The 21,490-nt window shown below is 45.2% G+C and overlaps 1 protein-coding gene across 1 annotated transcript in view; it reads right to left on the reverse strand.

Annotated features, from left to right (window-relative positions):
- Positions 1 to 20,397, reverse strand: part of TPCN2 (two pore segment channel 2) — a 61,734-nt gene extending 41,337 nt beyond the window's left edge. The window contains exons 1-4 of the mRNA XM_088461486.1: positions 19,939 to 20,397; positions 8,141 to 8,202; positions 4,677 to 4,753; positions 747 to 924 (exon numbers count right to left, since the gene is read on the reverse strand). Of these exons, the coding sequence (XP_088317612.1) occupies positions 747 to 924; positions 4,677 to 4,753; positions 8,141 to 8,202; positions 19,939 to 20,119 (498 nt within the window). The 5' untranslated portion in view covers positions 20,120 to 20,397. The remainder of the gene's footprint in view (positions 1 to 746; positions 925 to 4,676; positions 4,754 to 8,140; positions 8,203 to 19,938) is intronic.
- Positions 20,398 to 21,490: the final 1,093 nt, after the last annotated feature.

Here is a 21,490-nt window from a genome sequence, read left to right on the forward strand (position 1 = left end):
CCGGCCCCTTTTTCTGAACAAGCGAGCGCAACTAGCGTCCGGTTCTGAATCAGGCCCACTGTCCCTAGCCTGTGTAACCTGGACATCTCCAAAACTGCAGTTTGGTTTTTCATGTGTTTTTTTTTTTTGTATGAAGCGGTGTCAGTATGACTTCACCAAACCTATTCTGCACGGAGGAGGACAAACAAGGCTGAAACAGCTGCCTGTGTGTTGATGAGTCGAGTGAGAACCTAATGCCCTGGCCAAACCCCCCAAACATGGCAGATAATGTAAAACATAATAAGACAGATATATTTTTGTAAAAAGGTGAGAAGAGTGGAATTTTAAACAACTAAAAAAAAAAAAAGTCAGAATTGAAACCTATAAATGAAAAATACGTGAAGACAAAACAAGAAACTAGAATAAGGAAACAACATGGGCAGATACATGCAGGCAGCAAGTTGGTGGTTAGAGTCACTGTGTGTACTGAGGCAGCAGGTTACACCCACGCTCAGTGTGCTATCAACAGTACACAATCAATCAATCTTATCCCATATTCCAAAGGTTCCAACACTCCACCACTACAGTCCAGGTTTTAAGGATATCCATGCTTGAGCACAGGTGACTTATTTAGCATCTCAATCAAATTGATTTAACCATCTGGACGCAGCATTAATATCCTTAAAATCTGGACTGTAATGGCAGAGTTTGGGAACCTCTGCCATATTACCGAAACACTCCAGAAGCGTGTTGATGGCCATTATTACCTTTACAGAAAGATCGGCGATAAAGATCAGGAAAGTGAGGAATTCTATGCTTTCGGTCAGTCCGCAGGGAGGCTGCCAGGCCGCTTTGCGGTAACGCACGTCTGATGACACAGTTAGGGATGAAGGCTTTTCGATAAAAGCAAGTGCCAGGTTCACAAAGATGGTCACATTCAAAACCCTTAAATAAATAGAGAGTAAAACAAACAAAAGAAATACATAACTGGGAACATTGATATTTATGTGCACCCAACAACTATACATCGGACGTAGCCTTGTTATAGAATGAACCAAAATATGGGAGGATTGAAAGGGGAGTGGCTTAAACATAAAACAGCGAGGCTTCACCAGAAACTGGACACGGTTGGTCAGAAAGTGGGTGTGACCAGGCAAATCAGAATGGGTTGTGTGTGAACAGGGGGCATGGATTTAGTGACTAAGGGGTGGGGCTTATTTATTACAGATTTCAACTTGATAAATGTTGGGAAGAATGCAATTTACTAAGAACTACCTACATCCCTGAGGCATGAATCACACACGGCTTCTAGTCAACAGACAGGCTGCATTCTCATATATAATAAAATAATAACTTGGCTATCCTGAAGTAAATAGCTTATAGTAAATAGATAGGCGCAATGCACCTCGCACAAAGTGGCTGCCTCTGCTGTGTGTATTCTGAGAATATAATACTACAAAGCATGAAAACGATGCTGCTTAAATAATATTTTCTTGTTCTTGCATTTATTTTGGTTTCCCCGCTGTGTTTCTGATGTTGGGAAAGTTATGGCTATTTTGTTTTAACTATACTCAGATTACCAAAATACTTTTAAATTATATGTGAAAACTTAAGTTTAATCTTATCAGACTATTGAAATAAACGGGATGGGTATGGGATCCCGGCATTCCAGATCCTGACAGGGCTAGGATTCAGACACCTGTCGGTAGGTATCCTAACCCTCGCCCTCTCCTTACCCCTAAAGGTGCCCACACACATAGCGATGCGCTCACGATCCAACATCGTGCATGATTTCCCTTGAAAACTCTCCCCGGCAGCTCTGCACACGATTTGGAGTTTGCAGTGTCCAATCTTCAAACGTTTTATCGTGCATCCAGACTTTTCTCCAGTGCATTTGTATCCTAGATTGGCAGATCTGCCCTACAGCACGGCAGATCTGACGATGCGATGTATGACCAGCGGGGACACGCATCGCATCGTGAGTGGGGACTCACGACTTACTCGCGATTTGGGCGTATTTTACACGATCTGTCATTCCGATGCGTCGGAATCGGCCAGATCGGGTAAAATATCGCTATGTGTGTAGGCACCTTAACCCTCCCTCCCTGATGCCTGAACCTAACCTCAACCCTAGTGTCTAAATCTAACCTCCCCCTCCCCCTAGTGCCTAACTCTAACCCCTAACTCTCCCCCCAACCCTGCTACTTACCGTCGGGTTGTTGGCACCGGGATTCTGACATGTGCCAGGATATTGAATGTATCCCGTAATAAACGGCACACTACACTATATCTTTATTAATAAAACCATTTGTGACTGTGTACTCGCCTCTAGTGATAACTGCAGGGGAACAGCCAGCCGTACCCAGCATCCTCCTTAGCTTGGATAGTAAACAGCATATATATTAGGAACAATGATGGTACAATGTGGGAGACATTCTGCAGACAATATCAATATGGATTTTATGACTGCACCTTCAAGTACATATGAACAGTAGTCCTCACTATTACCTCCTTGATTTTCTAATCAGAGGGAAAGCCTAATTGTATCTTTGTTACCCACCATCAGCACAGAGCATGTCCCTATGCAATCACTATGATTTACACTAGGGGTGGGCAATAGGCAGCCCCCAGATGTTGTAGAGCTACACATGTCCTGCCACAGTTTTGCTATGCTAAAGCTGTTGCAAAACATTCTGGGTTTTGTAGTTTAACAACAGCTGGAGATACGCTTATTGCCCACCCCTGATTTACAGGCAAATAATACAGCTTTTATTACCATCAGTAAAGCAGCAGCATACATGACAGGGTAGGGTCACGCTGGAGAGGATTCTGCAGCAATTACATCAGTAACAATCACTGCAAATACCTTCTTGTAGATCTGCGTTAATCTGCATGCGCTTTTTCCGTACGATCGCGCCAACCTGCTTACTAGCTTATGCTAATGCGAGAATCCGCCCGTAGATGTGGAATATCCGTGCCTCAGCATGTGACAGCCTACCCCGCCCACTGTTTTTCCATCCGCAGCTGCATTAGTCGGCAGTCATCTTGAGTATTGGAACTTGCTCTCCCACCCTATACTGGGTGCAAAAGACCCGTCTGCTCCCGCGCACAACGAACGCGCATAAAAAAGTCGTCTCGTCTTACACAACCACAACATCCCCACAAAGCAGATCAACTCCGTGCCCCCACATGGTCGCTGATCAGTTCACTGAAAGAGCGCTCGGTTAATGACCGGGGATCACCCCGTACGCACTCCCAAACTCTGCCCGTGTCAGTGGCAAACGCAGGATTTCTAGAGGGGGGTTTCCAAATGCTCGATTTTAGAGCGAATGTGGCCAGTCCATGTAGAGGGCAGCATTAGTACTCAACCAGTTTTATTATGCGTCATACAAAGTATATTGTGTGTCATAATTCCAGCATATACAGGACCAGCAATCACAATATCCCATTATATGCGTCATACATAGTGTATTGTGTGTCATAATTCCAGCATATACAGGACCAGCGATCACAGTAACCCATTATATGTGTCATACATAGTGTATTGTGTGTCATAATTCCAGCATATACAGGACCAGCGATCACAGTAACCCATTAGATGTGGCAGTAGGGCCATCCAACCTGAGCTGAATGTTTTTATTTTAGATGTGGGCACCATTCCAGAGTATTAGAGCAAGTCCGGGAGTCTGGGGGAGCAGCAGAAGAACCTAGCACTGCCCTGGACATATATGTACATATTGGGCTCTATAGCAGCACATCCCTAACAGTGCATGTTTTCCAGATCTCCTAGTTGATGCATCAGCCAGTAATAAATAACCTGTGCATGTTAAAAGATCCACAATTGGTGCTAATTATTTCATTTGTGATACTGGGAAGAACATGCAGCACTAGTAACAATCTGTTATATTACTATTTCTACTGTGGTCATGTGTGTGCTGGGGAGGGGGGTTTCCAGGCAGACGGAAACCGCCCCCCCTGCGTCTGCCGATGCGGATGCCTTGTCCAGCGCTTGCGCAGTCAGCGATTTCTTTCTGCGGCGCATGTGCGCATAACCGCCAGAGCAATCTGCATTTCTGTTTGCCTCTGACTAAGAGTCCGGCTCTGATGTCAATGGAGCATGCGCCACGGATGCTTTTACTGCGGCAATTTACTGGCAAATCACTACTTGAAGATTATTCCCAGCAGAAAATAAAAAATAATTGTGTGCGTGTGTGTATAGGATATTATGGATATATCACGTTCTGCCTTTGATCTTCATCCCCCTAACATGTGCAAAATGCCAGTAAACATTCCAACATTCCACTGTAGGAAACCACAGCTGTAAAGTGACAGTGTGACTCTACCCGGAGGCTGGCAGCGATGGCCAGGGAGTCATACCATGAATGGGCAGTTTGTGATGGCTGAGGTCTTGCGGAATGAGAGGGTTGCCCATGCTCAGCTAAGCTGTACAGCATAGACATGTGCTTTGTGCAGCTGTCAACACCATGCCTTCCTTTGACAACTGCAACTAGGAGATAGAGCAACATTGCTCACTGGGGAATCAAACCCCAATAAGACCAGGTATGACCCTGTAACTAAATAGAATAGATTTTTCAATTTGTGCAGTTCCGCCCCATGGATAAATCTACATATTGTGAAAAAAATCTATATATATTGATAAATACAATAAACAGAAGAATAAATATCTTGGCGCTCACCATTGGCAGACATCGGAGTAATACCACTGATACAGCTGCAGAGAGTTCGGGTCAACGCGATGGTCTATGGAGCGGTACTGTATATAGAAAGAGAATACATAGGTCATATATTCATATTGGGTTTGTATTACACACGGCATGTGTTATTTACACCAGTGGTTCTCCACACCAGTCCTCAACTACCAGCAAGAGGTCGTGTTTTCTGGATGTCTTTAATCATGCACAGGTGAGTTCATCTATTCTGGACCAGTAATTATCCCACCTGCACCCACAGACAGAAACCCTGAAAACATGACCTGTTGCGGGTACTTGACTGATGTATACTGTATTGCACCCGTTACACCTACATTCAAAGTAGTGTTATCTGGCTCAACTTGTTACATGTGTGTTCTCGCTCACTCAGTGTTTTTGCGCCATAGGTGGCGATTTGTACTTTTTCCTAATATGACATCTTATTAGTCACTAATTTGGGTAAAAGGAGCGGCCTTGTATGTGGCTACGATGCTGAGTCGCAGACAGAAGTAGATGAAATGCCAGCGCTAGAAGTCAATGTACCCCAGCATCACGTTAGTTATGTAAATAAGCATATGCATATTTTGAAGACAAAGAGCCCGATTCAGCTTGGAGCGCTATTGCGATCGCAGCTGGAATTACGCACACAGTTCAACTGCGATAGTATGCTGATTCATTGCGATCGCTAGGCCGCCACAGCACTACATAAGGACGTCAACTTTACCTTACACACATCCGTAATGTTTAGCAAGACTGCGAAAACATTGGTACAATCGAGTATCATCGCTGCCTCATGCACACTTGCACAAGGTCAGACCTTGCTCAGAAATCGCTGACTTCCACGCACGCTATCAGGCCTTAGGCTGCGTAGGGCATCGCAGTGGCCAATTTATGCACGCCCCTGCAACGGCGTTCAAACGCACTGGCACGCCTGCATTTTGGCAAACACCATCCACCACCCACCACCCACAAACGGCCTGTCAATCACTCTGCGATGGGTGTGCGCAGTCTCTGCGATCACAGTGCCAATGGCACGTGCCAGTTTGCGCACTGCGATGCATGTGCAGTACGCAACAATCAGCCGATTGCGTGCGTATTAGCAGCTGCGATCAGGCCCAAAGTTTCTGATGGGACACTTGGGGCCGCTAACTGCATGGCGCGCCAAACACGTCGGTGTTACACAGCAGCGGATTGAAGAGTATGACAGCTGGCACAAAACTTTGGATCCTGACTCAGAATACACAAGAGATGGCAAAAACAGCCGCATTCCTGGGTTAGGGAGTACTGCACTACCGACCTCTAATTCATCCACACAAAAAGGTCTCTTTGTAACAAAAAATCTGCTACCATGAATATTGTTTTATGTCTTTAGCACAAAAATAACTTTGTTCTCCACTAGAAAATGTTTCTGCATGAAACACCCAAGGCCAGCTTGATTAAGACATTTGAGGACAGATTAATTTGGAGCACTGCATCTAATGCAAAGATTGTGAGCAACTACCTGGTCTGACATTACCAGCTGGACATTGGCGGATTCCGCATTTTTATAGGAGCTTCATATAAATGCTGCTTGTATTATTTACACTAATATACATCAAAGTCTGTGTACTGCAGAAGTGAATATGCCTGGAAATAAAGCCAGAACGTTTAACGTTAACCAGATTAGTCCATAATCCTCACTGTCACATTGGAGACGAGGTAAGTACTGTATGACAGCAGACAGAGTAGGAATGACAGGCCTGTTCTGCAGAATTACATTGTATGGATGAATAAGTTCATACATAGCAATGTCACAACACTGTTTGGCAGGCCTTTCTTAATGAATCATCTACAGCATATACACCCATCAGCCATAACATTAAAACCACTGACAGGTGACGTGATTAACATTATCCCGTTACAATGGCACCTGAGAAGGGCTGAGATATATTAGGCAGCAAGTCAAGAGTTAATTCTTGAAGTTGATGTGTTGGATGCTGGGAAAAAGGGCACGTGTAAGGATCTGAGCGAGTTTGACAGAATGCCAGGTTTCTGGGGTGTTCCCGGTATGCAGTGATTAGTACCTACCAAACGTGATCCAAAGAAGCACAACCGGTGAACGGGTGACAGGATCTATGCGCGCCCTGGGCTCATTGGTGCACATGGGGAGTGAAGGCTAGCCTGTCTGGTCCGATCCCACAGAAGAGCTACTGTAGCACTAATTGCTCAAAAAGTGAATGCTGCTATGATAGAACACACAGTGCATCACAGCTTGCTGCGTATAAGGCTGAATGGCCAGCCCGAGTGCCCATGCAAACCCGTCTAGTGCCGAAATCGCCTACAATGGGCATGTGAGCACTGGACCATGAAGCAATGGAAGGAGGTGGCCTGGTCTGATGAATCCACGCTTTCTTTTACATCATGTGGATGTCTTGTGTTGTCCATGCCTGGATGTGTCAGAGCTGTTTTGGCAGCACGAGGGAGACCTACACAATATTAGGAGGGTGGTTTTAATTATTATTATTATCATCAGTTATTTATATAGCGCACACATAGTCCCAGCACTTTACAGAGAATATCTTACCATTCACATCTGTCCCTGTCCCCAGTGGAGCTTACAATCTATATTTCCCTATGACATGCGCACACACATACACACAAGGGTTAATTTGTGTTGGGAGCCAATTAACCTACCAGTATATTTTTGGAGTAAAACGCGCTGATTGCACAATTACAGATCATTCAATTAATCACGTGATGTCTGGAGATAACTTATTGTACCTGGTTTTATTAGTGGTGTCTCTCGTACAATTAATTATTGCAGAGTTATTCCCAGGAGCAATTTCGCGGGCGCTCCATCCGGCTGTTTATAACATGCCACCCGGCACTATCCTGCTCCAGGGGTCTGATGCCGCAAAATCATAGCCGCTCTGTAAGATCCCTTGCCCATCTTTAAGAGGCAGGGCACAGTATGGACGGCAGGAACATTACTGAGAGGGTAGCTGGAAAGTGCAGACGTGCACCGTGTCTCAGCGTGCCTTGCTGGTAACAATTATACCTGTGCCCAGCCAGCAAGTGGGCAATGTCTGTCTTTACAAATGATCTCCGTGTCCAGACAGATTACACTGCCCCCACCCGGCCACTTCTTATTGCCACCCGGCTGGCAATATTTTCTGGGAGAACACGGAATTGTGTTTATCATTATATTAAGAAAGAGGTTTGTTTTTTAATAATACAGAGTATTTTAAGTGGATTAATGGAAATAACTCTCCAATACATAAAACAAATCTATGGGAAAATAAAATGTGAAAAGCACCAAAGGGGTGAATACTTACTATAAGTGTTGTACATTTGCAGGACTACTCTCATGTGTAACCGACATACAGAATATGCTTATATAAAAGGTAAAAGTTATTGTGGAATTAGCTGTAAAAGGCAGATTAATATCATCCAGATTATAGTCTCATAGTTACCTGGATGGCATCTTCTATAAAGACCACTGCTTGCTTTACATAGAGATTCTCATCTATGGCCCCTGGGAAAATGAAAATAGGGATTTCAGTCTCAGTGTAAGTGACATTAATATATTATACAGTGATAACGTTTAGTATTGGAGGGGATACAAACCTGTATCATAGTCTGTGAGAACACAGACAATATAAAGTCGCATTACAACTAAATTCTTATCTCCTATGTAGCTGACACAATGTGTAAAGCAGCACAACATACACTCCATACAATGTGTTTGTACTATAAATGAGTTATAATATTAATTTGCTACATTATAACTTTCAATAGAATTTATCAAAGCTTGGAGAGAGATAAAGCACCAACCAATCGGCTCCTGACATTTTTCAAAAACAGCCGGTAACACGGCAGAAGCCGATTGGTTGCTAATTTCTCTCTACACTTTTTTTTTCCTCTCCAAGCTTTGGTAAATCTCCCTCTGAACGTGGTTACTCGCACCGGGTTGGGTACAATTGGTCGACAGATATCATGTCGACATTCATGTCGGTGTTTGGTGGTCTAGTGGTGTCTTATCCAGGCTACTTCAGCAGCTCCAACATCTTCTTCCTGGTCACAGGAGATTAGGTCCAGCGGCGATGTCTCAGCAGCGGCGTCCTGGTGAGTATTAAACCCCTTTTCCCTAGCCCTAATCCCTACCCCAATCGCTGCCCCTAGTGCCTAACCCCAACTCCCCTAGCAGCCTAATCCTCTCGGCAGCACCTAACACTAACCGCCGGCATCCTCAGACTGCTGACATCTCACATAGCGACAGTCTGAGGATATCAACATGGTGCCTGACTACAGTTTGAACCATGGCGACATGGTTACCGTCGACCTTCTGACCGGATACCCTCTCACTGATCTTTGCCTAACAACGGTGAATAGGTGTTATGGAAGAGGCCACAGAACAGACACATATTCAAGAAACACATTATCGGACATTCACGAAAGTGTAAAGGTCCAGCACAAAAGCCTTTCTGACGTTACCAGCCTATTTTAGGCAAATGCACCATTACCGTAAAGCATGGATGTGCTGTCCAAGATACGGGATCTAACATCTGCCATCTCGTAGTTGGAAACACTGGTCGCAGGAATGCATCCACGTGCACAAAAATGGCTTTGTGCGATTAGAGTATTTAAGATTAAGAGGGGTATTCAATATGAAACGTAAACTTCGCTGTCGAAGTTTACGTTTCATATCGGAGATTTTACCTGCGTTAAAGTATCGGGCGCGCGCCCGCTTATCCCCGTATTCAATATAAAATTAACGAAAACGGGACCTGGCGAAGTGGGATTTGCGTAAAGTTACTAAATTTTCCTTAAAAAAAAATTGTAGGACCCCCTAAAGTTGTAAAAACATGGGGGTCACTATGGGTACCCCCGTTTTAGCCTTTAAATGAAAGTCGTGGATTTAAATAGCCGCAGCAGGTGTTTTTTTCCCGACATTGAAGAAGTGTTGCAGAAGAGCACTTAGGTTATTTTTTTCGTTTTTTAAAGTGGTCCCATCAAATTTGGGGTACATGAAAATGGGTACTAGCAGATTTTTAAGTCCCTAAAGTAAGTTTTTAAAAATTCTGCATTTGTGCACCTGCCGCTATAAATCTATTCTAGAAAACACCTGCCGCATACTTACAGAATAGCCCTGAACCTACTTCCCTATTGTTAATCAATTTTTCCCCATTTTTTTTTTCACCCCAAATTTTTAAATAATTTTTTGGGGTGTCCCTATTTTTTTTTTTGACACAGTTCTTTTTTAAATGTCATTCCCAGGGGTGCTGGCTATTTTTTTTAAGCCTGCACCCCTAAACCCCAATTCTGCACTTTTTTTCGACACCTATTCAATGGTGAAAAGTTATCCCCGTTTTTTATCAAAGACTTTTCAAAACTGCGGTAAGTCTTTGAAATTGAATACGGTGTAAAAGTAAAACCTCTGATAAAGACGTCATGGCTCCGATATTAACGCAAAAACGATGTTTTCGCTTCCATATTGAATACCCCTATAAGAGTTGATAAAGCATAATTAGATGCCTATTCAATATGCGGTGAGTTTCCATTGGAACCTTTGCGAATTATGCGGCTGCGCAGTTCCAGTTATTACGGTAAGCATTCGTTTTTGAGCACCTCTATGGGGCACAAGCCGCAACAAGAAACGTTTTCCTGCCCGAATATCCAGCAAAGAGTATGACGCGCCGGCGGAATTGAATCTCCCAGTACAGGGTGTTGGCGGTTTAGGTGCGCGAGAGGAGACGCAGCGTTTTCCTACCCACAAAAGCACTGGAATTTTATGGGTACACAAAATGTGCCAGTACTTGGGAGTCACCCTACACGACCAGGGAACTGACAATTGCACTTGTACATAAAAGCACAGTGCTAAGCTCCTTGTAGACCAATATAATAAAAAGCTTCAGCAAACACAAAAATGTAATAAAGACTTGAAAAGAGAAACTCGCACATCTGCCAATGCAGAGACTGTAATAACTGCAAGGGTACACACGTCACTGTTTCTATGCGATACATGAGCACTGTAAGTATATATCCAATATAGAGTAAGGGTACACACGTCACTGTTTCTATGTGATACACGAGCACTGTAAAACAAACAAAAAGAGCACAGATTGTGTTATTCCAAATGACTTATTTGGAATAAAACAAACTATTTATATCTATATAGAACATGAATAATACACAAAAAAATGCAATATCATATGGTGCCAGCCTACAAAGAATAACAGTCATATTACTAACCTAAATATAACTAGATATTTTATACCACATGATCTCAGATAGCCTGCAGGAGCCAATTTAGAATTAAGTGATGACCATCAATCTCCAAGACCAGGGATCTGTGCAAAAGATGAATCCAGCCACTTCTGAATCTACCCCACACCAGCATATTATCCCGATATTTAGCCAATTGATAATTACATATGAAAACTGTCAGTGTGCAGAAAGCAGAGTATTTAGTGTAAGCAGCTCATTCTCCTAGATATTTACAGGTTGAGTCTCCCATATCCAAATACGGAATATTTTTAGCCTGACTGATATAGCGACACCTTTGCTTTCTGATGGTTCAATTAACACAAACTTTGTTTAAGGCATAAAATAATTTAAAAAGATTGTATAAAATGACCTTCAGGATGTGTGTATAAGGTGTATATGAAACATACATGAAATTCATTTATGTGCACAAACTTTGGGGGGAATTCAATTCAGTGCGATGTTGAATAGCAAAGGGAGGGAGCTCCCGACGCTATTCAATAAACCGCGCTGTTTGGGCGGGCTAAAGATTTCTCCTCGCACCCCCCCTGGGGATATGACGAGAAATCCGACCAAAGTTCCGGGCGCGCAGCTGTTTCACTGCATATTGCGCCGCTAACAGCCACGCGCCCGGCACTCTGGTCAGAGAATGCCGGTTACCGTGCCTTAACACCCTTGTTAAGGCGCGAGAACCGGCATTCTCCGACCACACAGTGCACTGAATTGAATTGTTCGGGAGCTTGCTCCGGGCGCTATTCAATTTGCATTATTATTGAAAACATTGTATAAAATGACCTGCAGGATGTGTGTATAAGGTGTATATATAACACATAAATGCATTCTGTGTTTAAATTTGAGTCCCATTCCCAAGATATCTCATTATGATATGCAATTATTCCAAATATAAGGAATATTCCGATATCCAAAATACCCCTGGTCCCAAGCATTTAGGATATGGGAGACTCAACCTGTATCTCAAATGGAAAAAAAATGAAAGACCCTTGGGAGTACAGAAACCATCTCCAATACAGACCATATCACCGTATTCCATCCAACTATATTAAACAAACAGCGGCCAAGAATAGAATAATCAGACGCATTTCTCCAGAAATCAACAAGGCGGTTTCATCAGATTGAAAAAAAATAATAATTTTCAGATCATATAACAATCAGAGCCATGTTTGGAATATCCTCATACCAAACCGGTATATAATCATTTCAAAATTACATCCATGGGGTCAATTCAATTAAAATAGATCTACAAGCTAAGACGATGACGTGCCGATATGAACGGCACTTAAATGCCAGTGATGGCAGCCTACATTGTGTATTTTACCTACAATCCCCATAAGGAGGCACATTGTAACCCTACATTGTGTATACTGCACATCTTCCATACATTGCACCAGGACGTCACATCGCTTCCAATTGACCCACATAAGTCTCAAAGGGGGGGAATTCAATTCAGTGCGATGTTGAATAGCCGTGGGAGGGAGCTCCCACAGCTATTCAATACACCGCGCTGTTTGGGCGGGCTAAGGATCTCTTCTCGCACCCCCCTGGGGATGCGAGGAGAAATCAGACAAAAGTGCCGGGCACGCAGCTATTTTACTGCTTAGTGCGGCGCTAACAGCCGTACGCCCGGCACTTTAGTCAGAGAATGCCGGTTACCGATCAACACCCTTATTAGGTCATGAGAACCGACATTCTCCGACCTAATAGCGCACTGAATTGAATAGCTCTGGGAGCTCGTTCCCGGCGCCATTCAATTTGCGTTGAATTGAATTCCCTCCAAAGAATAAAAATAATTTACAACAGTGGTTCTCAACTACCACCAACAGGCCATGTTTTATGGATGTCTTTAATCATGCCCAGGGGAGTTAATCTACTTAGCTGGGTCAGTGATTATCACATCTGCTTCCATAGACAGAAATCCTCAAAACATGGCCTGACTGGGGGTAGTTGATTGTTGAGGTTGAAAACCACTGATTTATTCTATATTACAATCGTTACAAGTACACTCACAGTAGCGTTATCTAGCTCAACATGTTACAGATGTGTCCTAGCGATTCGTACTTTTTCCTAAATGTTGTATTTGAGGGCTGAGGGCCACTAATGTAAAACATACATACGTTGTAATAAAGAATTTACAAACTGCAGAGTATTCATCAATGACTGCGCACAAGATAAATGTTATACCTTATTCCAATTAAAAGAAGAGACATTGGGGGAGATGTACTATAGTGACACTTATGGTGCCGCTATAGCTCCTCCTGCTTTGCCTGTTATTGAACGAAAGCAGGAAGAAATAACGCTGACACGTATTAACCTCCCGAGGCTGACGGGCGGCGTCTTCCCTCCTGGTCGGCCACAATGCGCATGTGTGAGATCTGGCAAACATTGCGAGATCTCATGCAGAGACGGGCTGCCACGGTCGCTGCCGCAGGTTGGTACGCATACCTGCAGATAATCCTGCCGATATATGGATTAAACAATAAACCACAGAAGTGCGCTTAATATTTTAGAAACATCTGAATGTGTTATCATTAGAGGTTTGCAGATAACGTAGAGAAAAGCGATTTTCTCTCTGTTATCTGCTGTCACACATACCGATGTTCCTGAAAAGGTGGAACGCATGAAAAGGGCGACTCTAAAGAAGTGACATGCAGTTCAGGGGGGCCCACCTAGTGTTCATTCTAGCACCCTGCACCTGTCACAACTCATGCAGTTCCTCTTTCCTCCTGGGGTGTCACTCTCTGCTCTAGTGCTTCTAGCACACTCAGCTGATGCAACAAACTGCTGAGATACATACCAGAGTGTGCAAGAAGCACCAGAGCAGATAGTGACACCCCAGGCAGGAAAGAGGAACTGCACACGTTGCGACAGGTGCTAGAATGAACGCTATACACCGTACGCCTTGCACCCATTTCTGTTAAATTACCTACTAACCGTTCCATCCTTTGTGCCAGAGTCTCGTGCACATGGGCAGGTCTCCAGGAACATGGCACCCATTCCATGTGCCAGATGACTTCTCTAGAGCGCATGAGCAAGTCTCCGCCAATCCATTTTCCCAGAGAATTTCTGCTGTTCTGCAGCGCTGGCCGATGCGGGATTCCGGCAAGGTTAAGTATAATTATATGGGAGCAGGGTGTGCGGTGTCAGATTTCCTGGACCCAGGAGGCTGCGGGCACTGCACACCTTGCACCCCTTATAGATACACCAATGGGGCCCACAGACAACTACACAAGAGTCTTAAAAAGCCCATGCCCTAAAGTGACTGCAGACAGGACTGTGGAGTGAGGTTTCCACTGTGTACATCTCTAGTCAGAACCACAATTTTGCAAAACTAGGCACAGACTGACTCTGGCCCTGATTTAGAGCCGCTCGCTCTGACAGAACGCTCGCTCTGAATCAGGGCCGTTTTGGTTTTTGGTTTTTTTAGAACGGCCTCCTGGCCGCTCGCATAGCTGTGGGTGACCACAGCTATAGCGAGCGGCCAGGAAGATGGTCGCGATGGACAAGACTATCGGGCTTGCGACAAGACCCTTGTGGTAGGGTCTCGTTGCTGCAAGCCCTGGAGTGCTTTCGGCTCTATCAGAGCCGAAGGCACTCCCACTGACATCACTTGTGATGTCAGTGGGGCCGCCCCCAGACAGTAGGCGTTCTCATGGGAACGCCTCCGTCTGGGCAGCCACCCCCCGCCCCCGGCCCGTCAACCAAAGGGGGCGTGCTGTCACTCAACTTCGACAGCACGCCCCCTTTGGTGCGAGACCCGGAGCGACGGCTTGCCCCTCGCTATCCGGGTCTCGCACATTCGCACGACGGAGCCGGCTCCGTCGTGCGCATGTACTCTGGGCCACCATCGACCCGGTTGCGAGTGCTCAGCGCTTGCCACCGGGTCTGAATCAGGCCCTCTGTTTGGGATAGGCAAAAAATGCCAGTGCACGCCTATAGAAGCACCAGACGGACAGTTGAGCACACTTACAAAACAGGTGATGGATCACACATCAAATCTGCAGCGATATGATGTTTATGACTACATAAGCAGTAACATCAGAAGCATGTTGTAATCTTTGTCATGAGTAAAGGGAGGGTGTGTACCAGTCTCTCATATGACACATACTGAAAATAGCAATTTGTGGCTGAAATTGTCATAAATCATACTTGCTAGCTGTCCCTGGTTTTCAGAGACAGTCCCACAATTTATCTATGCAGAGGTTTGTCCCTCACATGGTCCCTACTTTTCAATATTGACCAATGGTACAAAACATTATATTCTATATGCCGTATTACTATAATGAACACTTATTTTGTTTCTATAATATTTAGGATGTACAAATGGTGGCCCCAAAACACCTTCATATACCTCCACTCTATGATCATTGTTGTAAGACAATATATTAAGTATACGCTCCATCCAAGGTCTAGGTGGTATAAAACTTAACTCATAAGGTGAATACACACGTAACGATTTTTTGAATGAATTAACTATAACGACATCGTTATATCGTTGAAAAAATCGTTCAGTTTCTGAGTTATAACGATTATCGTTCATGCGCGTTCCCATTTGTAGTTCATTCTGACTGACCAACTGAACGATTTTCATTAAGGGAAGTTACAAAAATCTGACAGATAATCTGACAGAAAATCGTTCAGAAAAACGTTCAGAAATCGTTGGTAACAAAATCGTTACGTGTGTATGCACCTATAGAACTTAACTCATTTTCATTCAACTCACTATATGGGGATTTTATTACTTTTGCAGAACAGAAAAAGCCTTTCCACAAAGATACAGAACAATGGGGGAGATTTATCAAAATTTCTAAAGAGTTTAGCAGTTCCCCATAGCAACCAATTATCTTATAAATATAATTTTATATGCTATGGGAAACGTTTCCACTAGTCCTCTTTAGAAAGTTTGATACATCTTCCCCTCAATGAGACTAGGGTTGGACAGGGAGACAGTGGAGAGACTGACAGAGAGGGGATAGCAAAGTTAAAATGAGGAGGGAAGTAGAGGTGAAGACGGTTTGCTGAGGCGCAAGGTGGGGTAGGCCATCGAGGAGAAGGTTACAGTAATAACAGCAAGAGATGATAATTGTGTGGATGATAGTGGCTTCCAGGATGAAAAGGGCATAAACCTGGAAATATAACAGACCTTGGAGAGGGGAGGGGGGGGGCGGGGGATGGGGGGTCGGAGACACAAAGTTTGGTGTTAGATATGTTACACTTACAAGAAACATTAGATCATCCCAGAGGAGATGGCAGACATGCAGTTGGTGATATGGGAGAAGACGGATGGTGAGAGATCTGGGGAGGAAAGATAAAGCAGAGTGCCATCAGCGTATAGGTAATATGAAAGAAGACGGATAGGAGAGGTCTGGGGAAGAGGTAAAGCCGAGTGTCATCAGCGTATAGGTGGTATGGGAGAAGATGGGCAATGAGAGGTAGAGCGGAGTGTAATCAGCGTATAGGTATTATGGGAGAAGAAGGATGGTGAGAGGTCTGGGGAGGAGAGGTAGAGCTGTGCCATCAGTGTATAGGTAATATGAAAGAAGACGGATAGGAGAGGTCTGGGGAAGAGGTAAAGCCGAGTGTCATCAGCGTATAGGTGGTTTGGGAGAAGATGGGCAATGAGAGGTAGAGCGGAGTGTAATCAGCGTATAGGTATTATGGGAGAAGGATGGTGAGAGGTCTGGACAGGAAAGGTAGAGCTGTGTCATCAGAGTATAGGTGGTGCGGGATGCTGATGGCCGAAATCCCGATAGGATTGGGATCCCGGCACCAGAATCCCAACCGCTGGCATTACGAATGTAAGTATCGAGCTTTACGGGGAGGGTTAAGTTTAGTGTACAGAAAGGGGGAGGTTAGGGTTAGGCGTAAGGGTTAGTCTTACCTTATTCCCTTATGGGTGTTGGGATTCTGACTGTCGGGATGCCGCTGTCGGTATTCTGACCAGCAGCATCCCGACAGTATCTCATACCCAACCCGTGGACAAGACAGGCAATGAGAGGTCTGGGGAGTAGAGATAAAGCTTAGGGTCATCACCATATACGTGTTATGGGAGAAGATGGGGGATGAGGCTAGGATCCCGACAAGTTGGATGCAGTCTGCCAATCGCCGATACAACACCAGCGCCGAAATTCCGACATGACTCGGGATGCCGACATAGTGATCCTGGCAGACGGCATCCCAATCGGAAGGGCACTGGGGAAAGGGAAGTATCAGTTGCGGGAGGGGCGATGACTTAGGTTTAGGCGCACCGGGGGGAGTTAGCGTTAGGCTGCGGGAGGGTTGGGGAGGACAGGGTTAGGGCTGGGCAGGGGGATTAGGTTCAGACACCACCGGGGGGGGTAGGGGGTGTCAGGGAATTAGGGTTAGACACTATGGGGGGAGGGTTATGTTTAGGCACTTACCAGGAGGGTTAGGGTGCGGGGTAGGGAGGGTTAGTAAAAGGGTGCAGGAAAGGAGGGTTAGGGGGTCAATAGGACTTACCGTTCCCCTGTCGGGATTTTAACCATTGGGATGCCGCTGCCAGTGTACGGACAGCCGGCAATCTGTCCATTGGTATTTCATACCGATTCCGAAGATGGATGGTGAGAGGTGCAGGGAGAGAAATAAAGTAGATTCATCAGCATATAGGCTGTATGGGAGAAGATGGGCAAAGAGACGTAAGCTCTCACGAGCTTGTCCTGCACTGTAATGTATTGTAAGTTACTTGTTTCTTGTTCACCTATTAGTTCCATGTACTATGTAAAGGCGCTGTGGAACACTTGTGGCGCCATATAAATAAAGGATAATAGAGGGTGATCAGCGTATAGGTGGTATTGGAGAAGACGGACAATGAGGAGTCTGGATAGGAGAAGTAGAGCGGAGTGTCATCAGCGTATAGGTGGTATTGGAGAAGACGGACAATGAGGAGTCTGGGTAGGAGAAGTAGAGCTGACTGTCATCAGCGTATAGGTGGTATTGGAGAAGACGGACAATGAGGAGTCTGGATAGGAGAAGTAGAGCAGAGGGTGATCAGCGTATAGGTGGTATTGGAGAAGACGGACAATGAGGAGTCTGGATAGGAGAAGTAGAGCGGAGTGTCATCAGCGTATAGGTGGTATTGGAGAAGACAGACAATGAGGAGTCTGGGTAGGAGAAGTAGAGCTGACTGTCATCAGCGTATAGGTGGTATTGGAGGCCGAAGGAGCCAATGAACATTCCGGGAGAATCGGTTCATTTAATATGGAGAACATTACAAATTATTTAATCACGGTTAAACAAATAGGCATCATCTTTACTCACGTTCATTTCCAGCACCCAATATTACTCATTGGTCTCCCCAAGTCCTGCATTAAGGAGCTGCCATGTGTGGAACACACATTTAGCAAATAATTACTTTTCAAGTAAGAAAAAGTGAGAAAACTGATGAAGAAAACTTTTCCCGTGTACAATGGGAATCCTCTCACCTGCTACGTATACTGTAGATCAGGTACAATACCGCTACGCTACGCCATAGATAAACCACATGTACAATGGGAATCCTCTCACCTGCTACGTATACTGTAGATCAGGTACAATACCGCTACACGGTACGCTACGCCATAGATAAACCACATGTACAATGGGATACCTCTCACCTGCTACGTATACTGTACATCAGGTACAATACCGCTACACGGTACGCTACGCCATAGATAATCCACATGTACAATGGGATACCTCTCACCTGCTACGTATACTGTACATCGGGTACAATACCGCTACACTACACCATAGATAAACCACATGTACAATGGGATACCTATCACCTGCTACGTATACTGTAGATCAGGTACAATACCGCTACACGGTACACTACACCATAGATAAACCCCATGTACAATGGGATACCCATCACCTGCTACGTATACTGTACATCAGGTACAATACCGCTACACGGTACACTACGCCATAGATAAACCCCATGTACAATGGGATACCTCTCACCTGCTACGTATACTGTACATCAGGTACAATACCGCTACACGGTACACTACACCATAGATAAACCCCATGTACAATGGGATACCTCTCACCTGCTACGTATACTGTACATCGGGTACAATACCGCTACACTACACCATAGATAAACCCCATGTACAATGGGATACCTATCACCTGCTACGTATACTGTACATCGGGTACAATACCGCTACACTACGCCATAGATAAACCCCATGTACAATGGGATACCTCTCACCTGCTACGTATACTGTACATCGGGTACAATACCGCTACACTACACCATAGATAAACCCCATGTACAATGGGATACCTATCACCTGCTACGTATACTGTACATCGGGTACAATACCGCTACACTACACCATAGATAAACCACATGTACAATGGGATACCTATCACCTGCTACGTATACTGTAGATCAGGTACAATACCGCTACACGGTACACTACACCATAGATAAACCCCATGTACAATGGGATACCTATCACCTGCTACGTATACTGTACATCAGGTACAATACCGCTACATGGTACACTACGCCATAGATAAACCCCATGTAAAATGGGATGCCTCTCACCTGCTATGTACACTGTACATCAGGTACAATACCGCTACACGGTACACTACGCCATAGATAAACCCCATGTACAATGGGATACCTCTCACCTGCTACGTATACTGTACATCGGGTACAATACCGCTACACTACACCATAGATAAACCACATGTACAATGGGATGCCTCTCACCTGCTATGTACACTGTACATCAGGTACAATACCGCTACACGGTACGCTACACCATAGATAAACCACATGTACAGAAATGACTTCCATAAACACAAAGTCTAAATTATTGGGAGTATTACTATTGTGAGGGGGGAATTTACTGTTTTCTAAATATTGACAGTAGACACATCAGGGCCAATATTTAATTGGGAGTCACATTATTATTATTATTATTATTAATAATAATAATAATGATGATGATGATGATATTTGGCAGGCTCTCACCGTTAGACGCTTCTATTCTGGAGCTCCTTCTGTGCACCCCCCCGTGCCTCAGGGCAGCAGCAGCGGAGGCTGTGGAGGAGTAGGAGCCGGTCCTGGGTTTGGGGTCTATCTCCTGGGAGCTAAAGTCCGGGTCCGCACACCAGCTCCGGTCCATAGGGTGCAGCAGAGGCTCTGACTCCATCCTGCACACAGCAGACAGCCAGCACTCCGGGACCTGCACACCCTCCGCTCCCCGTCCCGGCTCTGTCTGACAGTACGTAGTATAGAGTACTGTACACACAGGCAGCTGGGGGCACACAGACTAGAAGGGGAGGCAGGGCACGATGGGAGATGTAGTTCAGATCAGGCCGGTGAATGAGAGCGGGTCATGACGGGAGATGTAGTTCGGGAAAGAATAAAGCGCGCGGTGCGCGCCGGGAGCTGTGGTTTAGGTGTACGCGAGCGGGGCATGCCGGGAGCTGTAGTTCCGATTGCCGTGGACGACTAGCATGGGGGCTGCTTCCACGGTAGAGACTATTTCCATTTCAGATATTGTACCTGGAAGTGACGTGTACTAAGGGCGGAAGTGCAGTTTCCTACCCACACAGTCAACCAAAAAAATAGTTAACCCCTCGCAGGCTCGCTTCGCTCGCCACATGGTTATATTCCCCCTCTATGCCGACTTGGATGGTAGGGAATGACGTTGGACACTGGCTGATGACGTCATGGTCAATCTGTGGAAGGGGATCTAGCTGCTTCCCTGCTTTTCCACTGTCATAAATGGAGGAACAGCAGCAGATATCTGCTGCAATTCTTCCCTGGTACATCCACGGAAAGAGTGATATCCCGCAAATATTACTTAATAAACTGGCCCCCTTCATAGCAGTAACTCTCAAAATTAATAAAACTTTTTTTCCCTATTAATCAAGCTTTACGATTACAAATAGCTGTGAGTGTGTAATTCTGAAAATGTGGTCCAGAGCGCGCTGTTCAAACGTGTCATCTGAATGCGGCAGCGCCCCTAGGGAAGTGGATAGATCCCCTTCACTTTCTGTACCCTGACGTCATCAGCCACTGTCCAACGTCAAGCGTGGCGAGCAGCCAACTTTGTTTGGTGGACACTGCACTTCAGCCCTCAGGCCACGTCACTTCCAGGTACAGCTACTGAAGGGGAAATATACCTTTCCATGCTGCTAGGTTGTTGGATTTGCCAAGCTTTCTTGAGGAAGGTGCTGGTGTAGCACCAGCAGCCATGGTTAGGTCTAGAACGAGGTGCTGTAAAGGAAGTCACAACAACGCAACCCGTGGCAATAGGGGGAGGGGCATGGTTTAGAACGGGGGCCACCATGCTTCGGCCACGGTGGCTCGTTTCGCTCACCACAGGTTTATATTCCCCCTCTTTGCCCACATGGATGGTAACACTGGTAGTGGTCCGGCCCTGCTGCAGCGGTCACATGGTCAGAGGTCCTTTCTCCAACTTGTATCTAGCAACAACCCAGCAAGCCATACCATGTGATAACTATTGCTGCTGCGCTAATAGCAGGATCAGGCATCACGGTGTCCATGATAAGTA

Source organism: Taudactylus pleione, unplaced genomic scaffold, assembly GCF_031769625.1.
Source record: "Taudactylus pleione unplaced genomic scaffold, aTauple2 ptg001060l, whole genome shotgun sequence".
NCBI lineage: Eukaryota > Metazoa > Chordata > Amphibia > Anura > Myobatrachidae > Taudactylus > Taudactylus pleione.